General features: G+C 54.0%; 7 protein-coding genes across 7 annotated transcripts; 5 read left to right on the forward strand and 2 right to left on the reverse strand.

Annotated features, from left to right (window-relative positions):
• Positions 1 to 1,050: 1,050 nt before the first annotated feature.
• Positions 1,051 to 5,835, forward strand: LTS14_004861 (uncharacterized protein; the record flags this gene model as incomplete). Its single annotated transcript, XM_064837561.1, has 2 exons — positions 1,051 to 5,136; positions 5,194 to 5,835. 2 exons carry the CDS (start codon positions 1,051 to 1,053, stop codon positions 5,833 to 5,835), a joined length of 4,728 nt encoding a protein of 1,575 aa, XP_064694884.1.
• An 898-nt stretch (positions 5,836 to 6,733) lies between these two features.
• LTS14_004862 (uncharacterized protein) lies at positions 6,734 to 8,224 on the forward strand (the record flags this gene model as incomplete). The annotated part of the gene is made up of 2 exons (XM_064837562.1): positions 6,734 to 7,882; positions 7,964 to 8,224. 2 exons carry the CDS (start codon positions 6,734 to 6,736, stop codon positions 8,222 to 8,224), a joined length of 1,410 nt encoding a protein of 469 aa, XP_064694885.1.
• A 19-nt stretch (positions 8,225 to 8,243) lies between these two features.
• LTS14_004863 (uncharacterized protein) lies at positions 8,244 to 9,222 on the forward strand (the record flags this gene model as incomplete). The annotated part of the gene is made up of 7 exons (XM_064837563.1): positions 8,244 to 8,344; positions 8,424 to 8,448; positions 8,535 to 8,675; positions 8,739 to 8,757; positions 8,837 to 8,906; positions 8,963 to 9,105; positions 9,161 to 9,222. 7 exons carry the CDS (start codon positions 8,244 to 8,246, stop codon positions 9,220 to 9,222), a joined length of 561 nt encoding a protein of 186 aa, XP_064694886.1.
• Positions 9,223 to 10,565: 1,343 nt separating this feature from the next.
• Positions 10,566 to 12,925, forward strand: ERT1 (Transcriptional regulator of nonfermentable carbon utilization; the record flags this gene model as incomplete). The annotated part of the gene is made up of 3 exons (XM_064837564.1): positions 10,566 to 10,812; positions 10,882 to 12,680; positions 12,755 to 12,925. The coding sequence occupies 3 exons, from the start codon at positions 10,566 to 10,568 to the stop codon at positions 12,923 to 12,925; spliced, it is 2,217 nt and encodes a 738-aa protein (XP_064694887.1).
• A 497-nt stretch (positions 12,926 to 13,422) lies between these two features.
• LTS14_004865 (uncharacterized protein) lies at positions 13,423 to 14,589 on the reverse strand (the record flags this gene model as incomplete). The annotated part of the gene is made up of 1 exon (XM_064837565.1): positions 13,423 to 14,589. One exon carries the CDS (start codon positions 14,587 to 14,589, stop codon positions 13,423 to 13,425), a length of 1,167 nt encoding a protein of 388 aa, XP_064694888.1.
• A 309-nt stretch (positions 14,590 to 14,898) lies between these two features.
• LTS14_004866 (uncharacterized protein) lies at positions 14,899 to 15,315 on the forward strand (the record flags this gene model as incomplete). Its single annotated transcript, XM_064837566.1, has 1 exon — positions 14,899 to 15,315. The coding sequence occupies one exon, from the start codon at positions 14,899 to 14,901 to the stop codon at positions 15,313 to 15,315; it is 417 nt and encodes a 138-aa protein (XP_064694889.1).
• Positions 15,316 to 15,407: 92 nt separating this feature from the next.
• FMN1 (riboflavin kinase) lies at positions 15,408 to 16,395 on the reverse strand (the record flags this gene model as incomplete). The annotated part of the gene is made up of 2 exons (XM_064837567.1): positions 15,408 to 15,929; positions 16,276 to 16,395. 2 exons carry the CDS (start codon positions 16,393 to 16,395, stop codon positions 15,408 to 15,410), a joined length of 642 nt encoding a protein of 213 aa, XP_064694890.1.

Consider the following 16,395-nt stretch of genomic DNA (forward strand, 5'->3'; position numbering starts at 1 on the left):
CGACAATGTCACAAAATGCTCTTTTTCTGTGCTGTAGCTGGGACGTCTTCAGCCCCGTGCACTCTCTCATGACTGGCAAAATTGTTTCCAGCATGTGGACTTCTGACCAAACACAACAGTATGTACAGTATATTCGTTCAAGCACGCATGCTCGAGGTACTACGCCAGATATGGTCGACGTCAACGATCGATCTGGCGATGATGTCGATGATCGACGTTTGCGGCTCCGCTGCAGCGGCTTGCCGACTTTCCTCGTCTCGTTGCTTTCCTGGAATTCGGACTCGCAGTGCTTCCGACGAAGCAGTATGGGATATGTAGGCAGGATCAATGTTGCTGTTTGTTGAGATGCGCCGTGATCGTGTACACACAATGTCACATGCCACTCTGTAGCAGCGTAAACGAGATGCACCTCCTTACATAGCTTGCATCATACTCCTCGCACGGATCCCGAGTCGATCTCAGATCTGAACATTATTAACTTCCATACACAGAAGAATCAGGTTAGCCCCTCTGGTACGCGGGAACACTCTTGCCTGCTAGACATCCACATCTGTAGAGGCCTTTTGGCATTCTGCGTCTATACGGCCACCTTCGTCAGTATCGAGGCAGCGTGATCGACTCCGTTCGCCGCCTTGCAATTGCGCGTGCAACTTGCTTGCTCATAGTGTCCACTCGCCGAATTGCCCTTCGCCGCCTAATCTGGATTTGAGACTCCGCCTATCGTATCCATACCAAGTCACCGTACTCGCGAAAGTCTTGGGCGGCGCTCGTGATCGTGCGGAATTGCATTGCAGCAGATCAAGCTGGCAGGAACGGGCAAGGTGGTGGCGTGCAGCGGACTTTTAGGTCCAGAGAAGCAAGCAGAGCAGGGCAGAGGACGTGGACGTGGACGTGGACACAGAAGAAGCATACACAATGCACGTTTGCCATCGATGATCATATGAGGTAGCGAGGATCCCTGCGTAGGGGCTGTTGGAAGGGATCACGTGGGACACAGACGTTGATTCATACCGCACCACAGATTGAGCTCGGATATTTGCAAAACCGGCCATGTCCTCAGACTCAGATACGGCCGCGCTACACGAGTGTGCGCAGGAGACGAGCGATTCAACAGGAATCACATCCGAGTCGGCGGAGCAGCCAAAGTCGCCACGGCCAAAACCTGCATACAGAGGACCTCTACCCCGGCCGCCCGCCAACGTCGCGGATCACGGCAGGACGCCTTCAACCAGTGGTCTGGAAGACCAACTCAGCCCGGGAGCTATAGATAGAGTGTTCCCGATCCGGTCGGTAGTGTCTGTGGATCCCACGCCGACCCCAACTCATCGTAACGGCAAGCAACGTGACGAATATTTTGGATCCGTGGCCAAGCAACGCCGCCGGTCCATGAACACGGCCAGCTCACAAAGGACTCAAGATCGAAGATATGGGAGTGGGGCGGCACAAAGTCAAGGATCTGACAGCGAGCGCAGCAGAGCACGGTCGCCACGTGCCGCTCAGCAAGCGGGTCGAAAAGTTAGGGAAGGTTCGACGTCGACTGCAACTACTGAGTCTGCGTCTTCTGATAGACCTACACCACAGCCAGGCAATTCTGGTGCGGATCAACAGCAATCGCTGGGCGACCTCATGGGACAAGGTAACCACGCTGACAGTGAGCGCGGCACGCATTGTAGTGAGCGGCCGACATCTGAACGATCACATTCAAGGATGAGTGGCAGAAGTGGTAGCCTTGACGAAATTGGTCCATTAATCACAGCGAGGTTCAAGCACGTGGTCACCGAAGGTGGACATGCGATCATCACGGGACGAGACGGCGAGACCTTACAGCGCTGTGAAGACGAACCCATCCACATACCAGGCGCTGTGCAAGGATTTGGGCTTTTGATAGCACTGGAAGAACGGTCTGAAGGTCGACTGCTGGTTCGAGTGGTCAGCGAGAACTCCAAACGCATGATCGGATATACGCCTAAGCAACTCTTCTCGCTCAACAGCTTGACCGACATCCTATCGGAGGAGCAATCGGACAACCTGCTCGATCATGTCGACTTCATACGTGATGAGGACGCGGATATTATCAGCACCGGCCCGGAAGTCTTCACCATTTCTATCCGGTCACCCCAGAGGAAGAACCAGAAGTTTTGGTGCGCCATGCATATTAATCAACAGAATCCGGATCTGATAATTTGCGAATTTGAGCTAGAGGACGATCCCGTCAACCCTCTCGTACCACCCAATGAAGCCACCCCCGAGCCGCCAGAGGACACACTCAGTTCTGAACCTTCCCAAGAAGAGTTGGCCGAGAGCACGTTGAATATCAGCAAACCTTTGCGCGTACTCAAGTCGGCTCGGAAAAGAAAGGGCGAGGCCGCCGTCATGGAAGTCTTCAACATCATGTCTCAAGTGCAAGAACAGCTTGCTGCTGCCCCGAATCTCGAACGCTTCCTCCGGATATTAGTCGGAGTCGTGAAGGAGCTGACAGGCTTTCACCGTGTTATGATCTACCAGTTCGACCAATCGTGGAGTGGACGCGTCGTGACCGAGCTTGTCGACCCACGAGCAACCAAGGATCTGTACAAAGGCTTGAACTTCCCGGCGTCTGATATCCCGAAACAGGCTCGTGATCTGTACAAGATCAATAAGGTCCGTATGCTCTATGACCGAGATCAGGAGACGGCTCGATTGGTATGCCGGACAGTAGAGGACCTTGATACACCACTCGATCTGACGTACAGCTATCTACGAGCCATGTCACCCATTCACGTAAAGTACTTGGCCAACATGGCAGTGCGAAGCAGTATGTCCATCTCTATCAATGCTTTCGAAGAGCTCTGGGGTTTGGTCTCGTGCCACGGATATGGTGCAAAGGGCATGCGGGTTTCCTTTCCGATCCGTAAGATGTGCCGGTTGGTTGGCGATAGTGCATCGAGAAACATAGAGCGTCTGTCATATGCATCACGGCTGCAAGCCCGGAAACTCATTAACACTGCGCCAACTCAAAGCAATCCTTCTGGCTACATCATCGCGAGCTCGGAAGACCTGCTGAAGCTCTTCGATGCTGATTTCGGCCTGCTGAATATCCGCGGCGAGACGAAGATTCTTGGCCAGCTGGACGAGTCTCACGAGGCGCTGGCGATGTTGGAGTACCTTAGGATGCGAAGCATTTCCAACGTCGTGACCTCACAGGATATCAAGGCGGACTTCCCTGATCTGCGCTACGGACCAGGCTTCACCGTTATCGCTGGCATGCTATTGGTTCCACTTTCTGCTGGTGGACAAGACTTTATTGTGTTCTTCCGGAGAGGCCAGACGAGAGAGGTCAAATGGGCCGGCAACCCTTACGAGAAGTTCATCAAGGAAGGCACGGAGGGATATCTCGAGCCTCGGAAGTCGTTTAAGACATGGTCCGAGACCGTGGTCGGCAAATGTCGAGATTGGACGGAGGAAGAGATAGAAACTGCTGCCGTGCTTTGCTTGGTCTACGGTAAATTTATAGAAGTCTGGCGGCAGAAGGAGGCGGCGTTGCAGAGCTCACAGCTTACGAAATTGCTACTTGCGAACTCGGCACACGAGGTGCGAACACCACTCAATGCTATCATCAATTACCTCGAGATCGCACTCGAGGGCGCGCTCGATCAGGAGACGCGGGAGAATCTCGCCAAGTCACATTCGGCGTCGAAGTCCCTCATCTATGTTATCAACGACCTGCTTGATCTCACCAAGACGGAAGAGGGGGGCGACTTGACCCGAGACGAGATTTTCGAATTGAAGCCGATGCTACTGGAAGCGACCGATATGTTTAAGGGGGACGCCGTTCGCAAGAGCATCTCGTACGAGGTCGTGGATCTACCTGGCCTGCCGAAGGAGGTCATTGGCGATGGCCGACGGGTCAGACAAGCCATCAGCAACGTCACTGCTAATGCAATCCAGAACACGACCGAAGGTGGAGTGAAGGTGGAGATGTGTCTTGTCAGTAGAGAAGAGAGACATGTCGATGTCGAGATCAGCATCTCCGACACTGGTGTGGGCATGAATGCCAAGAAGCTCGATGCCCTCTTCAGAGAGCTCGAGCAGGTGCAAAGCGAGGGCAACCAGACAGAATTCGCGGCTGTACTGCCAGACACCAAGCAGCTAACTGACGGTTCTGCCGCGGCCGACAAAGAGCGCACTCTCGGGCTCGGCCTTGCACTCGTGGCACGCATCATCCGGAACATGAACGGACAGCTGCGGCTGAAGTCAGAGGAAGGGAAAGGCTCACGCTTTGTCATACAATTTCCTTTCGACCTGCCAGACACCGAGGGGGAACAGAAAGCACCAAGGGCGCCTGATAGCAGTGCTGGAACCGTTACGCCACACGCCGATACTCCAGCAACGCCACCACTAGAGGGTGAGGTGACGCTGATCGACCGTAACAGCAGTGCTCGTCGACCCTCGAGTGCGGACAGAGGACACATGTCGCGAAAGAATAGCGGTGGGAGCAACTTGAGCCGCAAAAGCATGGGATCGATGAACTCCGCAAACAGCAACCTGAGCTACACGTCGAATCGCAGCAATCGAAGCGAGGCGGATCGGCTCATCGACGCCATCTCCGAGCCTCATCGGGTGGAAGGCTGGCACCATGACGGCGTGGAGAGGTCCGTTACTCGTGGCAACAAGGGAAAAGGTGGTAGCTCTACCAAGCCTAGATTAGAGAAGAGACACACGACTGGCGTTGATGCTGCGGGAAGTCCGCTGAAACAACGACCTGCTTCTGGAGAGGTGGGCCCCCAACGGCAGCGGCCAGCACCGAGACCGGGCACATCCGCAGTCGAGGGCCAGGGCCAGCCGATTCGATCGATCAGGATACCGGACGGCGTCGTTTTGTCTTCAGGTGGGACTGCACAGTCTGCGGAATCGTCCAATGCGGATGCTAGCCGCTATGCCGACCGCTCTGCTCTGCCGGAGAAGGTCGACGAACCGGCTACAGCTGATCATATGCGTGTGCTCGTTGCAGAAGACGATCCGGTGAATAGTAGGATCATCAAGAAGCGGCTTGAGAAGCTGGGACATGAGGTCGTGTTGACTGTTAATGGCGAGGAGTGCTCGAGCCTGTACGGGGAGAAGTCTGGGTATTTCGATATCATCCTCATGGACATGCAAGTAAGTCTCATCACCAAGAATTCTTGTCCTCCGGAGTGTGTACTGACCATCGACTAGATGCCCATTGTGGATGGTCTGACGTCTACCAAGATGATTCGCTCTTATGAGAAATCCCACCCTACGCATCTACTATCTACACGTGCTTCGCTTAACGGACGATTACCGATCATTGCCGTCTCGGCCTCCCTTATCGAGAGGGAGCGTCAAACGTACATCGACGGCGGCTTCGACGGCTGGATCCTCAAGCCCATTTCTTTCCCACGCCTCAGCGAGATCATGAAGGGTATCGTGGAGCGGAAAGTGCGGAAGGAGAATTTATACGCCAATGGTCGGTGGGAAAAGGGAGGCTGGTTCTCGGAAGCCCAGGATGATGTTTTCGCCGCCAATACCAAGCCCAGCCAGAAACCGCCGACGGGAGGGCCGATATTGAAAGCCGACTCGGATGCGGTGGAGCTGGCGGCCGCTTCGGACGATCCCATGACGAAAGAAGAAGAGGACAGTGAGCAGACGCGCGAACAGGAGCGTCTGGATGCGGAGCAGGGGGCGAAGCAGGAGGAGGCGGCTATGAAAGCATCTAGTCTGCCTGAGCTGGGGAGTATAAAATACAAGCGAAACGGTGGACGAGGTGGGGACGAAAGGCCTGGGAGTGTGAGCGGGAGTGTGCAGGAGAGCGAGGTCACGATTAGGCGGGCGCCGTAGCAGGAGAGCCTGGGGGCTATTACTCCTGGAGTTGAGGATCGCCGGGTTTTTGGTGGAGGAGCAAGCGAGTAAGTTGAAAAGTTGATTGCACCCGATGGCGAAGTGGACAAGGCTTGTGTTCAGCTCAGGCTAAGGCACAAGAGGGTGTGGAGTAGAGAGATGAAGGAATGTACGTTAACGTCGAAACGAAGATGAGTGAAGGGAGCATGATTGTTTGAGCGCCGGGGTCAAAGCTACTATATCTCGCGCCAGGATGGCGGGAGTGTGAGCAGGAACGATTCTTGGGCGTAGGATCGCATGGTGTTCTGGGACGAGCAGAATCTGCTGGTGAGCTCGTTTGGGATAGTGAAGGCCCCTTTTTTTGGCCAGCTATTGATATAGCCACTTGAGCGTCTTTGGGCGGGGACGCCTTGATAGCAGACCGATATGGGGATATTTGATCTGTTACAGCTCCTGATATTACCCTCTTTCGCCCTGTGGCGATGCCACTTGTTGCTGGTGATGTTCGCTCTGGGCCAATTTGCGGCAAGCGGTAGTCTTGACCATGTTGGCATTCTAGTTGTCGTCGACGTCGGCAAGATCGTTGTCGCGGATGAAGCAGGGAGAGGATAGCATAATAATAAAAGCCCTCTCGCCAAGTGCCGCTTCGGCGTCCCGCTTTGTCACATCAAACGAGATGCGGAGATAGAGTGGAGCTAAGAAACTCTACAGGGCGGCAACAACTTATGACGTGCGGGCATTGCGGAAAGTGCGTTTGTTGCGACTCGTCCGGCTATATGGCAACGATTAGGTAGCAATTGCGAAATGTCTATTTCCTCTTCACATCCCGCCAGGCCACGTCAAGGTCAAGTGAGAAGGAAGGCTCTGTGTATCGTTACAGGCAATGCCGCAGACGACCATGTCTACAGATGATCTTTCTCCCGTCGACTCGACTACTTCACAACTGAAGAAGGAGGACTATGAGGATGTCAGCATACTTCGGAATGGAAGGAGACTTGGGCAAGAAGAAGTAGAGGAAGAGAGGTCGGCAAGGTCAATAGAAGCAGTAGGAAAGGCACAATCCGAACATCACCTACAAGCCCAACGCACCCATTCCACCGCACGATCAACACGCTCGCACCATTCTTATACGGACGGCTATACACACTTTGGCCACGAGGATGAAGAGAAGCGTGATAGAAGCGCGGTTCCTGCCGGCGACGATGTGGACCCAGAGAAGCAATACGAGGTCCAGTTCGACGGCGATGCCGACCCTCTGAGCCCGAGAAACAAGAGCACATTTCGCAAATGGCTGATCGTGATCATCATCTCGGCGTCTTCGCTTTGCGTGACCTGCGCATCCGCACTGTACACCAGCACTTACCAGCAGATGGAAAAAGAGTTTCACATAAGTCGAGAGGTAGCGACGCTCGGCCTTACAACCTACGTTGTTGGTCTCGGTTGCGGTCCGATGTTCCTTTCGCCGCTATCAGAGTTTTATGGGCGACGCATAGTATACATCTGTGCCTTTGGGATGTACTTCATCTGGCTCATACCCTGTGCTGTCGCGCAAAATATCCAGACGATGCTGGTTGTACGGTTTCTCGATGGACTGGCAGGGAGTGCGTTTCTTAGTGTGGCTGGCGGGACAGTCGGCGACATGTTTCCAAAGGAGAAGCTGTCGGCGCCCATGATGATCTATACCGCTTCTCCGTTTGTCGGACCAGAGGTGGGACCATTGATAGGCGGCTTCATCAACCAGTTCGCAAACTGGCGCTGGAGTTTCTGGGTACTGGTCATATGGGCGGGCGTTCAATGGGTGCTGATCCTTATCTTCGTGCCAGAGACATACGCACCGGTGCTGCTAAGACGTAAAGCAGTCCAGCTGCGGAAGGAGACGGGAGACGAACGATGGCAGGCGCCAATCGAAAAGATGAACAAGTCTGTTGCCAAAACAGTGCTCTGGAGCTGCATTAGGCCTTTCCAGCTACTATTCTTCGAGCAGATGGTGCTAAATCTGTGCCTGCTTTCCGCTATCTTGCTCGGTATCCTATACCTGTTTTTCGGAGTGAGTACAAGCACAAAGCGTGGCGTGCTGAGCACAAGCCGTCACGACATACTCTAGACTACGTGCTAACACTGTGGCTAGGCTTTCGCCGTCGTATTCGAAAACAACCACCACTTCAACCAGTGGCAGACGGGTCTCACCTTTCTGGGTATCTTCGTGGGGATGGTGATTGGTGTCAGCTGCGATCCTATCTGGAGACGAAACTGTAGGACGAGCCCATTGCTTATGGGTTACAACGGGGGCGCGGCACATGCTGACGACAAGGCTGTAGATGTCAGGCTTGTACGAAACAACAACGGAGTGTCAGAGCCCGAGTTCCGTCTGCCTCCCACGATCCTGTGAGTTGTTTGAATCACTGTTTATGGCCACGGCCATGATCAGGGTGGAGTCCATCGTTCGAGAAGAAGAGGTGCTGACCTGCATGCAACAGGGGAGCTTTGATCGTGCCAGTATCTCTGTTCGGTGAGTGCACGATAGATTGCCTCGAGCACGGAATGTGTTGGGATTCTGTCGATCATGATTTACTGATGTCGTGCCGCAGGTTTCGGGTGGTCTACTTTTCCATGGTAAATGATATGCACATGATCGTGTACCTGAAATCAGAAGTTTGGTACTCGTGCGAGCAGATTGCTGACCGCATCTTCTCATGCAGGGTCCATTGGATAGGTTGGTTCTGATTTGGAGCATTTCTTTGCGAGTTCTCTGTTCGTGGCAACTGACAACGGCGGTAGTGCCCATCATCTTTAGCGCACTGTTCGGCTTGGGTAACATCTTCTGCTTCGGCGGCATATTCGTGAGTTCTCATGAACCCTTCGCTTCGTATTGCGACTACGCACGTGCTGATAGACTCTTCAAGACGTTCCTTGTCGAATGTTGTAAGTGTTGCCGCTGGAACCGCTGCCGGCACATCACCACAGCTGTTGCCTGGTTCGGACATGCTGATGCTGCTTATAGATCCACTATACGCAGCAAGTGCCCTGGCAGCGAACAGCTTTGCAAGATCTAGCTTTGCAGCAGCATTTCCGTATGTGCAGCTGCTACACGGAGGACTTACCTCTTTCTGCTAATCCAAAGGTACAGACTCTTCGGCGTGCAGATGTTCAACAGTAAGTTTATTGTGTCCCCTAACGGGACGGGACTGTGGAGTAACAATATCGAAGATCTAGGATATCAGTGGGCGAGCAGCACCCTGGCCTTTATTGCCCTTGCAATGACACCTTTTCGTGAGTCCTGAGTTACACGAATCTTCGAGTACGCGTCACTGATCCAGTCGTACAGCGTACCTATTCTTCAGATTCGGCAAACGTCTGAGAGGACGCAGCCGTTTCGCGCAATCCTGATCGCTGTTGTAGCTAGAATAGGAAGCCCAGGAATAGTCGTGATACCAGTATCGACCCATCGATGCCAACTTTACGATCCATGTCACTTGTTGGTCGTCTGTGCCTGCAGCTTCGCAACCTCAATATAAAAGCTTGCATGCAATGCACAGGTAATGCACTTGATCTCTGTGCGACGTCCCAGGAATCCAATAGATCGCGCGCGTGGCGCAGCCCTTGCCTCGGCGTCGTGTGATTCCATGAGAGCGGTGAAGGTTTGACAGCGGCTGCCGCCATGGCAAAAACGTGGCAGACAGCTTCGATCGCTGTGACTCGCCACTTCGGGCGATAGATGCGGAAATTGGTGTTACGTTCACCATCAGAATTGAGGATGGAAGTCAGCAGTCAGCTCGAAACAGAAGTAGACGACCAGCCAGTTGGGTCGGTGGCTTGGTCTAAGGGGAGATGCCGCTGCGGCGTCGGGCCGTAGTTGGCGGCGGGGAGAGCAAACGTGCGTCCCATCCACCAACTCCAGATTTAGAGCGGAGATCTTCACTGGCTTGGGTTGCAGAGCTATAAGCACGAATACTATACTAGCAGTCTGGCATATAGTGCCTACAGAGCTCGCCCACTCCAGCCTGCGGCTCGTCGCGCACACAATACGAGTGCGGTCCCACGACATATCTCCTGTGCAGCTTGCACCACACTTTCGGCCCCAGCGAGTGCAAGGCGTCAGGTGCCTCATCGCTGGGAAGAAAACGTGCGAGTCGCCTCCGGCGCAGTGGCATGCTATCTAGCGAGTGTTTCACAAGGCCTGCATCTGCTGGAGCCTCCAATGTCCCAATCGCATGCGCCATCGCATAGCGCACAACCTAAGCGTCCCAGACTTCTTTCTCCGATCGACCCGTCTGTGTACGCTACAGCTATCCATTGGCGCGGCGGACGTTGTACGGGAGGCAGTCGCACGCACAGCGGCGGCCGGGCTTAGCGAGTGAGAGGACACACAAGAGACGAAGCTGTTGCAGAAAGTGTCTCAGGTACTGGTCCAGCGGACAAATCGCTCAGCTGAGTAGTCGTGGCACGACATCGCCTTTGCAACGTGCGGCCACGCCAATCAGAGCGTTTCTCTTTGCTTCAGAGACTCCCACGCAGCCTCGCCAAGCCGTTGGTTCCACGCTGCTATTCCAGTGTGGCGGGTGCGTGCCCTATCGAGTAATCGAGCAGCGCACAGTATTGAACGGCTACGTGCAGCCACACTGCAGTAGCAAAGTGGGTCGCTCGAGTCCGACGGCCTGTGCGCTGGGATCCGCCCCTTGTGCCTCAGGACCGCCCTATCGTCGACTCTGCGAAACCGCGGGACAGTTGATATGTCGCCCGACGACGCCGAAGATGGGTTCCATTCTCCAGATCCTGACATTGGTGATTTGGACGAGTCAGGTATGATGGCTGAAGAAAAGATCGAACGTGCTTCTAGTGATGAGGAGAAGTCTCCTTCTGAGGGCAATAATGGGACAGGGCAGTCTTCGAAGCCTAACGCAAAGGACCCAGGACGGCCTCGGCGAAAGAAGGCGAGACGTGCATGCTTTGCATGCCAACGAGCTCATTTGACTTGCGGTATGAAACATGCGGCTGACGCCACCAATGGCTCAAGTGAAGTCTGGCAGTGGGCTGACTGAATTGTAGGAGATGAACGACCATGTGGACGATGTATTAAGCGTGGTCTACAAGATCAGTGCCACGATGGTGTGAGAAAGAAGGCCAAATATCTTCACGATGCACCACCAGAAGTACTCGTACCAGGTTTCGCCGGTAATTACCACGTCCATGGCTCTCAGATGCCCACGGTCCCAGGTGCGCTGGTCGACAATGGAATGCCTGTTAGCCAGCCGGCATACTTCCAACAACCAGCTCAGAACTACCAACAGTATCCTCATGTCTCCCAGTCAGCACAAATGGGGCCGTCATTACCAGACAATCACAACATGGTCAACGAGTTCGCAGCCCAGCCTACTGTCGAAACACCTACACAGTATCAATCAACACCAAGCCAGCAAACATCACCCGTCCAGGATCTCACCAGCAATGTTGACTCAAGCAATACCTTGAACATGGGCTCAGGCTCATTCGACTCCGCATTCTTCGACCCCAATGATACGTCCATGTTCAACTTCAACATATCAGACCTGAACTTTGGCAATCACTACGGTGCTCTGGAATTTGGGATGCTTGGACACATGTCGGGTGCAGTCGGCACACCAGAAGTCGACATCATGAATCCTATGGGACAGACACAACAAGGTAGCGTCTCCTACGACGCCTCTGCAGGCTTCCCAAATAAATTCGGTTACACCCAGACCTTCCCGTCGTGGCAGACCGTACCTAATGCTGGCTCGAGACAGAGTAGCGCCACAAATTTCTGGAACAATTCTGGTAACGCCGACGCCTTTGCGATAGGAGAGCAAGGCTCTATCGGCCAGAGTCCTCACTCCCAAGGCTACAGCACATCGCCGGAAACTCAGTACGTTCAATCTGAGCAGACTAATACGCAAGAATATCTTCGGCAAAGCATCTCCCAAGCCGCACAACAACAGCGCAAACAAGGCGTGTTCCCTACTGGGACTGCGGGCACTGATCCTATGTTCCGGAAACGCCGCCGCGATACCGCTGAAATATACAATGCTGTCACAGCACCATACTCCTACACTGCAGGTTTCCACGCCCTGACCAAATTCCTTGAGAAGCGCTTCCACACCAAAAAGGTGCTGCGCATAGCCAAGGCACTAGCAGAGATCCGCCCTTCCTTCATCTCCTGCAATCAGCACCTCAACCACGACGACCTCATCTTCATGGAGAAGTGTTTCCAGCGGACGTTGTGCGAGTACGAGGACTTCGTCAATCACTATGGCACCCCCACAATCATCTGCCGACGTACTGGTGAAATAGCAGCAGTAAGCAAGGAATTTTCCCTCATCACCGGCTGGAAACGAGACGTCCTGCTCGGCAAAGAAGCAAACCTCAACGTCAACACTGGCGGCAGCACGGGCAACAACGCCTCCGGCACGCAAACGGGTACTAGTTCTAGGGGAGCCGCTACACCACGCGTGCCGAACCAGGCGCCGGATCCAGGCCGTCCTCAAGCCGTCTTCTTGGCAGAATTGATGGATGAGGACAGCGTGGTTCAATTCTACGAGGACTTCGCCGAGCTGGCTTTCGGCGCGTCGAATACGGCTATTATTGGCGCCGCTTGCTCGTTGCTGAAGTACAGGACTAAGGAGGATCCTGGCTGGGGTCCTGACGACAGTGGTGTGGTCGCGGAAGACGGCACGCGTGTCAAGAAGATGGAGGATGCGAAGCCCGAGTCTTTGATGCGTGGGGAGGCTGGGTCGAGGCAGCTGGGTCTGAAGAATGGTATGGTGGAATGTTCGATGTGCTGGACTGTCAAGAGGGATGTCTTTGATATCCCAATGTTGATTGTGATGAATGTGAGTGATGATCTATATAATCGTGTGTGACGAGCCTGTGGCTGACTTGGTCGTAGTTCTTGCCTGTCATATAGACGCCCACGATGGAGCACAGCTTCCGCCGCACCAGAAGCCCAGAGGGCAGGATCACGAGCTTTATCTACAAAGCATTGGTGGCTTGCATGCTCGACACCCGACATACCGGCGGGTCCGAAATACGCTTTTGCAAAGTGTCAAGCAGTCGCCAGCAGAGCCCTGTGGCTTAAGGCGTGTGGAGTGGCTATATACGTTGCGCTTCACGGCGAGGCAGCAATGCTGGTGTTATTTGATGTGGGGGTTATTCTTCAGCTACGATAAGTGAAATGATGCGATGATACCGTTGCCCGCTACCTTCCTTGCCCTCGCGCTCTGACTGCCATCTCTGCTGCGAAACCGTGATGTCGCTGTTGTCAGTATCGCAAAGTCCCTGCCACGATCATTGAAGCATTGGCGAAGCAGAAGAGCCTTCTAACTTCCACCGTCCTACGAGCTGTCGCCATATCGCATGGCGTATCATGTAGAGCTACTGACACGAATCTATGCCATGTCAGTGCTAAAATTTCGACATGTCGTCTTGATGCTAATGCGGGAATTAAAGGACATACCTCGCCATCGAGTCTCGTGACGCGGATATCACGCAGTGAGGATCTTGATGATCCCATTGATGATTTTGGATGGTAGAATGGAGGTGTGAGTGTGCGTGTTCTCATACATCATGTACATCCTAAGCGTTAGCGTTTGCACTTTCCACCTGATCGGCCCAAGATCGGACATCCTTTGCGGTCGAGCTCGACAAGTTAGGTTCCGGGGGCGCAGCCTGCGCACCGCCCACGACATCTTTGTCTTCCCGCCGCGGTTGCGCAACACCGCTATCAGGCAAAGCAGGGAAGTCCTCCCTCATCGGCGCACGCTCCTGCCCTCCAGCCCGACCACCCCTCCCTCTGCCACCACCTCTCACCGGCTCATCTCTCAACAAGTACTCCCTCCCATCACTCCACCCCTCCTGATCCCTCCCAAACCCTTTCCCATCAAACCGTCCACCCTTCTCAAAGTCCCCTCCCTCCTTGTGCTCATCCCATTCCCTCCCACCCTGCGCTTTCAGCTTCCTAATCCGGTTCTTCTCCCTCTCCGTAGCTAGCTGCCTCTTCTCGTTCGATTCCACTTTCGCCTTTTCAACCGCTTGTTGTTTGGCAGCTGCTTCTCGCTCGGCGAAGGATGCGGCGTCCGCCTCGGCACGTTCGTGAGCTGCTGCTCGATTGGCGTTGTTGAGGTTGATCTTTGCCATTTTCTCCGTGAGTTCGGCTTCGGTGAGTTTGGGTTTGTGGGAACCGCCGGTTGCATGGCGGGAGCCGCGGACAGCAGGTGTGGGCTTGGGTTCTTGTTGTTGTTGTTCGCGTGGCCCGGTAGGTGCATTGGCTGGTGGCGTCGACTCTGGTTGAGACTGCTGCTCGATGGTTTGTGTTGGAGCGGCCGGTTGTGCTGCGGCAGCTCCATTCGACACTGTCCGAGCAGGAGCAGAATTTCCACCTCGGCCTCTCCCACGCCCTCCTCGCCCTCGATCCCCCCTCGCTCTTTGACCATCCCCTCTCCCTCTACTCGCTGGTGTAGGTGCTTGCTCGACTACTGGCTGGGGAGCTGGAGTGAAGTCGTCACTGAACAGATCATCTTCGGACCGTATTCGCATCGACTCGTCTACCGGCACAATGTCGTCGAACAAGTCATCTTGAGCAGCTCCCGTCTGGCCAAAAGCATCGTCGGTAGAGACATCAGGTGGCGGCGGTGCGGGCGAGAAGCTAGGAGCGTGTGCTGAGAGAGAAGTCGTTGGTCGTGATTCGTTCTTGTCTTCTTGTGTCTCTTCTGCAAGCTTGGGAGCCCACATTGATTCGTTCATGGTGTCAATGCAATGTGTCTCCGTAGTGTATCTCTATGTCATTGTTTGTAACTACATATAACCACGTCTTCCAATAGCTAAGAAACTTTTCTACTAAAGTAAATAGTCCTCTCAAGTCCTCCAAGCCAAGTACGAGATCGACGGCGGGGTCGCTGATGCAGTGAATGGCACATGTCAAGCATAGCCACAGCCCAGCGCCACAGTGACGTATGTCGAACATGTGAAATGTGAATGTATGAAACCAAGCTTGGGAAGCAAAGGTACCGCCCAGCAACCTCTCGACGCATTTGGCAAGAGGAAACCAGCAACATGTCCCAGTCCGAGTCCTCCAAGTCCTCCAAGTTCTCCAGGCCTTCCAAGTTCTCCAGCTCCTCCAAATTCTCGAAGTCCTCCAAATTCTCTAAGTCCTCGATGTCAATCAGCTACTCGACCAGTGATTCAACAGCCGATGGCCAAAGGACCGGAAAGTCAATAACAAAAGAACGCCAAACTGATGACTCTGGTAGAACAGAAACTAAGACTACTCAAGATCTCAGAGAGCCAGAAGTCAGGGAGACTCATCGTTACGACAAGCAGGGCCGTGAGCTACCGCCTGGTATTGACAATTCCACTCAGCAACAGCAACAACAGGTCAAGGATCCCAGCGACGGGAAGCAAGCAGAGCGCGATAAGAAGTATGAAGAGCGTATGGAGGATGAGTACGCTAAGCGGGAAGGCGGTGCTTGAAGAATGGCGACTCGTGGTATTCTCGTCTAACGGTCGATGGTCTATAAGGACTGGATAGCAGCACGAATCCAATATCTTCTTCTTATTTGATCTCAGCTGCCAACTTCTCCCTTGCCCTCGAATTGCAGCAGGTATGGATCGTTTCGAAACTCCATATACTTGTCCCTGGCAAGACTCCGTCCCGCAACCTCAATATCCGTCACAATATCCTCAATCAATTTCTCCTTGCTCACATAATCCAGCTCTGGTCGAATGTAACCCAAGATAGCAAGATTCATATGACTCCCGTAGAAGTCCTGAGCGAAATCGTGCATCACATGGACTTCTACACTCCGGACGGTATTCTTATAGTATGGGTTCCAGCCTATGGACATAACCATGGGATAGACTGCTCCGCTTTCTGTTATTGCAGCTTTGGACCCTGAGACGTGGAGCAGAGGTTCGTGTAGCGAGGTCGGCAAGTGCGTGTACCTCGATCGCTCGTGCGGCGGACTCCGTGTCAGAGTCTCGCTAGGTGAGAGGCCGGCCCAGCCGTAGTAGACTCCCGACTCGACGTCTGAGTGGCCTCCAACAGAGAGGCCGGAGATGGGGATGTTTGCGGTTGGGATGCCGAGCTATGAACAGAGTTGTCGTGTCAGCTGCGTGCTTGATTGTGCGTTTTCGTCGCGACTCGTGGTCATCGGATTGCGGACGGAATACGAGGTTGCTCGGATATCACTGGTGTACGAGGGCTGACAATCAGCAAACAGGGCCATGCCTTGCAGCCCCCGAGGCTGAGGGTGTGCTGCTGTTCCATGGTACCGGAATCTCTGTTGATGTTGTCACGAACACGTTTCGTATGCGGTGCGATGCAGGAGCTGCTTTGACAGCGGGAAGCCGCATGTTGGTACATCCCCTTGCTTGCGTCGTTCCGTATATCCTTTCCAACAGAGCAAACCATGTGTCAGGTGTCAGACTTACCTCGCTGCTCCCTCTCCCAAACCCTTTGATCACTTTCCCGTCTAATCGTAGGGGATATGGTGGCTGTGGTCCAGCGTCTGGTCCAGCTGTTGGCTCACGTTCACGGCGCGAAGTCGACAT

Source organism: Recurvomyces mirabilis, assembly GCF_035927965.1.
Source record: "Recurvomyces mirabilis strain CCFEE 5264 chromosome Unknown scaffold_11, whole genome shotgun sequence".
NCBI classification, from domain to species: Eukaryota; Fungi; Ascomycota; class Dothideomycetes; order Mycosphaerellales; family Teratosphaeriaceae; genus Recurvomyces; species Recurvomyces mirabilis.